Genomic DNA, 6,169 nt, shown 5'->3' on the forward strand with positions numbered 1-6,169 from the left:
GTTCATCCACAGTGAGATGGATGAAGACCAAGCATCCCTCTCACTGTGGAGGCTCCCCCATGAGAAAACACTGGAGCTAAAAATTTTATAACTACCAAATAAAAACATTTAAACACTAAAAGAAAACGGTTAAACACGATAGAAAAAATAAATAAATAAAAACAAAGCTACAGGACAATATAGATTAAAAGTTAAATAAATAAAAGGGGATAAAAAAGTAAAAATAATAATAAGTAAAATAAAATAAAATAAAATAAAAATAAAAAAGGTCAATCAAATGCCAAACTAAAAAAGTAAGTCTTAAGCCTCCTCTTAAAAACATAAATATTCTCTGCAGACCTGATGCTCTCTGGCATGCCATTCCATAGGTGAGGACCATAGTGGCTAAAGGCAGCTTCACCATGTGTCTTGGTCCTCACCTTTGGAATAGTTAAAAGGCCGCTGCCAGAAGACCTCAGAGGCCGCGAGGGGTAATAGGGTAAAAGCAAGTCAGATAAATAAGATGGGCCAAGACCGTTAAGACATTTAAAAACTAATAAAAGCACCTTAAAATCAATCCTGAAACGCACGGGGAGCCAATGCAGCGATTTTAAAACTGGTGTAATGTGCTCCCGCCCTCCGGTCCCCGTCAGCACACGTGCAGCTGAGTTCTGAAGGAGCTGTAGGACTGAAATATTCTTTTTGGGAAGACCAGAGAGCAGGGAATTACAATAATCTAAACGACAAGAAATAAAAGCATGCATCAGCACCTCCGTGTTGGCCTGTGAGAGAAACGGGCGGACTCTGGCAATATTCTTAAGATGGTAAAAACCGATCTTGGCTACATTTTTAATATGAGGATTAAAAGTTAGCTCAGAGTCAAAAAGGACGCCCAAATTCTTTACACATTGCGTGGGTTTAAAATCTTGTAGTTTAGGTAAAAGTTTCTCTCTCTGACCTTCAGGACCGATGACTAAAACCTCTGTTTTGTCCTGGTTGAGCTGCAGGAAATTTTCTGCCATCCATGACTTAATATCTAAAATACAATTTAAAAGGGTATCAATAGGCCCCATGTCATCAGGTGACACGGCGATATACAGCTGTGTATCATCAGCGTAACTGTGGAAGTTGACGCCGTGTCTCCTGATGACTTCCCCAAGGGGAAGCATATAAAGATTAAAAAGTAATGGGCCTAAGATTGAGCCTTGGGGAACCCCACATTTAATTTCATGGGTTTCAGAGGAACATGTATCCATACTTACAAAGAAATATCGGTGTGTGAGATAGGAATAAAACCAGTTAAAAACTGTACCAGAGATGCCCACCAGGCTTCTAAGTCTGTTTAATAAAGTGTGGTGATCTACTGTATCAAAGGCAGCACTTAAATCCAGTAGCACCAAGACTGTAAGCTTTTTCATATCTTCATTACACCTGATATCATTTAAAATCTTTAAAAGGGCAGTCTCGGTACTGTGGTTCATCCTAAAACCAGACTGATATTTCTCTAAAATATTATTTGTATCTAAAAATGAATTCAATTGAATAAAAACAATTTTTTCTAAAATCTTACTTAAAAAGGGTAAGTTGGATATAGGTCGATAACTATTAAAACTGCTGGGGTCCAAATTGCTTTTCTTCAGAAGGGGCTTCACCACCGCCGTTTTAAAGGCGGCAGGAAAAACACCCGTCTGAAGAGAGCAATTGACTATAGTTAAAATCTGTTCCTCAAAAAATCCATAAAATGTCTTAAAAAGTGATGTGGGAATCGGATCTAAAAGGCAGGTTGTTGGGTTGACCTGGGAGAAAACTCGACCAAGTGTCCTTGCATCAACCAGGGTAAAACTTTCCAGTGTTTCCTCAGGTAAAAGTGACTGTCCATATTTATTAAAAATTATATTTTGATCAACTAAAAGACTGGACCTAATGCCATCAATTTTACTTCTGAAGTGGTCTGCAAAGCCATCACAGAGAGTGTTTGATGGAGTCTGTGATGGCTTTTTAAAATCAGGATTGGTTAAAAGATCGAAAGTGGAGAAAAGAAATTTAGGATCTTTTGAATGAACTGCGATTAAATTTGAGAAAAAAGATATTCTTGCCTGTTTGACTGTTTTATTGTAGGATTTAAGTTGTTCACGTAAAATTTCATAATGTATTGAAAGTTTAGTTTTTCTCCACCTCCTTTCAGCACACCTGCATTTTCGTTTTAATTTTTTAATCTCGTCATTTCTCCACGGGGGAATAGTCTTTAATTTTATAGTTTTGGTTAAAAGTGGAGCTACTTCATCCAAAGTTGTTCTTAAGTTCTTATTAAAATTATCAACAATAAAATCACATGAAGCAGGTAGAAAGTCTGCAGGGATTCTCTTAAGATTCTCAATAAAATTTGCAGCCACCTCAGAAGTTAGGTAGCGTTTCCTCACTGTTCTCACCGGGGCATCCTGATGATTAAAACTGGCGATGTTAAAAAATACACAATAGTGGTCAGACACAGCCAGGTCAACAACAGAGGACACACCAATGGACAGGCCATAGGTTATGACCAAGTCCAAAGTGTGTCCTCTGTTGTGAGTCGGCTGTGTGACATGCTGTTTAAAATCAAGACAGTTTAAAAGGTTTAAAAATTCTCTGGACAATGGGTCCGAGATATTATCAACGTGGACATTAAAATCGCCAGTTACTAAAATTCGATTATAAGTAGTAAGTAAAATCGATAGGAACTCTGAAAACTCACTAATAAAAGAAGTAGAATGATGGGGAGGTCTATAAACTAAAACACAGAGAATAGGAGGATTGCTACAAACAAAAGCATGATACTCAAATGATAGATAAGTATTAAAAATAACTTCCCTTGAAGCTAAAGTGACTTTAAAAATTGATGCAGTCCCACCTCCACGTTTACCATCCCTGTTAGAAAATAAAAAGTTAAAATTGGATGGGCAAGCCTCGGTGAGAACAACTGGGGCATCTGTGCCGAGCCATGTCTCTGATAGAAGAATACCTTCTAGGTTGTTGTCTAAGATCAGGTCATTTATAATAAAAGTTTTGTTTAAAAGAGAGCGCACATTCAGCACAGCCAATTTAATGTTTGTGCCGAATGTGCGCTCATAGTCACAATTAAAAGAATTGTTAACATATAAAAGATTATTAATGTTAAAAATGTTTTGTTTGTGTGTGGGGGGAAATCGTCTGCCTGTGATAGTAGAAATTGGGAAACTGTTATCTGTATGCATTCTAACTGTAGTGACTGTACTAATTGTAGGAATTGGATACAGAACTTCAGACACCGAGGGGGCAGTTAGTCATTGACGAAACACATGTAACGAATAAACAATGTTCTCGGCTAATTTCCGAGCACCGAGTATTGAGGGGTGAATACCATCATTTCTAAAATAAGATGCCCGCTCCCAAAACAAATTAAAATTATCAATAAAAGACATATTATAAAAACAGCATTCAGACTGTAGCCAAGAATGGAGGCTCAAAAGTCGGCTAAAGCGCTCGCTTCCTCGGCCCAGAGTAGGAATCGGACCCGAAATAAAAACATGTTTCCCACAGTCTTTAATGGCTTCCAACAAATCAATAAAATCTTGCTTTAGAAGTTCGGACTGACGGAGAGAAGTGTCGTTGGCTCCAACATGTATTACGATGTTCCGAACATAAGGAAATTTAGCCAACATGCTAGGAAACCGCTCTAAAATATTACGAACTCTGGCACCAGGGTAACAGCGCGTGATGGTGGATTCCGCTCTCAAGTTCCTCACGATCGAATCTCCGATGATGAGAGTGGTCGGAGCTGCTGTGACACGAGCCATGGACGTGGGACTCACCGGTCGCGTTCCCCGAGTAGTTACGGCAGCCTCGGTCACGGCGGGGGTAGCCTTAGTCACAGCGGATCCGGCTGCTGACGGCGAGCACGGAAGCCGCTGACAGCCTTGCGGTGGACGGGCTCCGGGAGAGCGTGGCTTATTTCCCCTCCGGTTACGGCTACGCTTGGTCACGGCGGGTGGAGCCTTGGTCACTGCGGATCCGGCTGCCGACGGCGAACACGGAGACCGCGGACGGCCTTGCGCTGGACGGGCTCCGGGAGAGCGCGGCTGATTCCCCCTCTGGTCCCGGCTACCCGACCCATAATGGCGGTCAAGCGGCGGGAAGTCCTCCTCATGGAAGACCCCAAAACGGTTAGAGAGCTGGATATCGCGTGGATTCAACGGGTCGGGCAGATGAGGCGATTTACTCGACCTGTTATTATGGGCAGTTTGCCAGTCGGAGTGGGGAGTGGAGGACTGGATGTTAGGACTCGGAGTGAGAGAAACACGCCCCACTCTTTTAGGTTTGGCTCCAAGCTCGTTCCAACGGCCGTCTTCCAGAGGTTGGACGGGCACTGTGGAGTCCAATTCGATGCCAGGTGCAGCAGAAGAGGCTGCACCAAGTATAACCATGGAGTCGAGGAACCTCTCATCGTCATGGATTTTATGAAGCATTGAGATCCGTTCCTGAAGCTCGACAATGGTCTGGGACAGGTGGATGCAGTGGTCGCAAGTCCTCGGTGGGGTAAGTGCAGACATATTCGCCTTGAACGGCGTGGGGGGTGTCACCACGCGGTCCGTTTTAGGGGAACAATGCAGTCGCCTTGTGCAGTCTCTAGTTTCTTCTTGAAACTTTCCAAAGTTCACACTTTCCAAAAATAACGGAGAAATAGTGGCGTTCAACAACAAAAAAAAACAAACAAACAAAAAAACACCAGCGTTCACTCAGCACACATGTAATGAGATAGATAGATAGATAGATAGATAGATAGATAGATAGATAGATAAAAGAAAGTAAAATGTCAGGAGTAAGCTTAGTACCATGCTAATAAGCCATAAGTATAGTTCCCAAAGGAGAGTGGCATTTGGGATATGTCCTGTACTTTGCTTTAGTTATGAAACAGAACGGGAGAGCCAAAAAGCTTTTCCATCCACGGAGACTGTTCTTCTTTTAGAACATAAACTACTCAGTCAAACGGTTAAAACCGCAAGATATTCTCTAGGTAGAACAGACATGGTTGACTAAGAGCTGTTCATTTTCTGGACTGTGACTGCATTTTAAACTTTAGCGGTCTGTTGTCAACTTTTATCATGTGCCCAAGTACATAACCACAATAAGGACAAAGAGTTTTGTTTAAAATTTTGTTCCAATCAACCATTTTTTTTTATTACTTATTGATCATTTTATGTCATGTATTTCATTCTTTGCTTTCTTTTGTCAATTGTTTTGAGTCTGTTTTTGGGGTCCAAGTGTGGGCGGTATATTTATATATGGCTTAACCTCATTCCTTGTGTGAGAAATGTGCTTGTAAAATTGCATTTCTTACAGATCCACCGAGCTGGCATATGAGCCGGGATGCCAGCAGGAACCCGGACGGCCCACAGAGTAAACCTAAAATGCATCCCTTATATGCTGGCATGTTTTTGTTTTGTTAAATATTAAAATTATTTACGGTTTACCATTCATGTATCTTTAAGTTTTTCCACATTTTGCCACCCAAAATGTTCTACAGTGATGCACGTCCTGCTTTCCTGATGTTGTAAATGGCCTTTTGAATATGTCTGTTCTGGCTCTTATTTTCCTGGCCATGTATGTGGAGGTTTTCATTTTCCATCCAGGATACATAATGTGGAAAGTGGGTCATCAAGGCCCATTGGATTAGCAAGACCACAGCCAGCTCAAGCTCATCAGGTCTGTTTCAGTCATTGCCATCTGGCAGCCTCGGTGTCCAGACTCTAAGACACTTATTTAAAACATTGGACAATCACTGCCATTTTGTAGTCTTGGTATTAAACACATTCAATCAATCCTGCTCAAGCCTACAGTATCCCCTTTATAAATGCTAAGAAGAAACCGTAAAAGCGGACATGTGTTAATAGCAAAGTATAAAATACTTAATTTTTTGTGAACCGTTTAGCGAAAATTCTAACTATCAAATGTCGATTGATAAAATGACTTTACATGTTTCAGTGACAATGCTTGGTCGTATTGTGCTAAAAAGAAAGAAAGAAAGAAAGAAACAAACAAAAAACGTCCACTTCCATAACAAAGCTCAGATGATAGCGTTCACACTAACCAAAGCAAAATTGACAAGTGTGAATAAAGCCTTACTCGGGACTGTCTATTCCTTTTAAACATTTGTGTGACAGCAATATCTTCTTTG

The 6,169-nt window shown here is 40.9% G+C and overlaps 1 protein-coding gene across 9 annotated transcripts in view; it reads right to left on the reverse strand.

Moving 5' to 3' along the window:
• Positions 1–4,696, reverse strand: part of LOC144009389 (uncharacterized) — a 79,662-nt gene extending 74,966 nt beyond the window's left edge. For all 9 annotated transcript variants that reach the window (XM_077509111.1, XM_077509112.1, XM_077509115.1 and 6 more), the window contains exon 1: positions 3,807–4,696. In XM_077509111.1, the coding sequence (XP_077365237.1) occupies positions 3,807–4,544 (738 nt within the window). In that variant the 5' untranslated portion in view covers positions 4,545–4,696. The remainder of the gene's footprint in view (positions 1–3,806) is intronic.
• Between the last annotated feature and the right edge of the window lie 1,473 nt (positions 4,697–6,169).

This window comes from Festucalex cinctus, chromosome 20 (genome assembly GCF_051991245.1).
Source record: "Festucalex cinctus isolate MCC-2025b chromosome 20, RoL_Fcin_1.0, whole genome shotgun sequence".
NCBI lineage: Eukaryota > Metazoa > Chordata > Actinopteri > Syngnathiformes > Syngnathidae > Festucalex > Festucalex cinctus.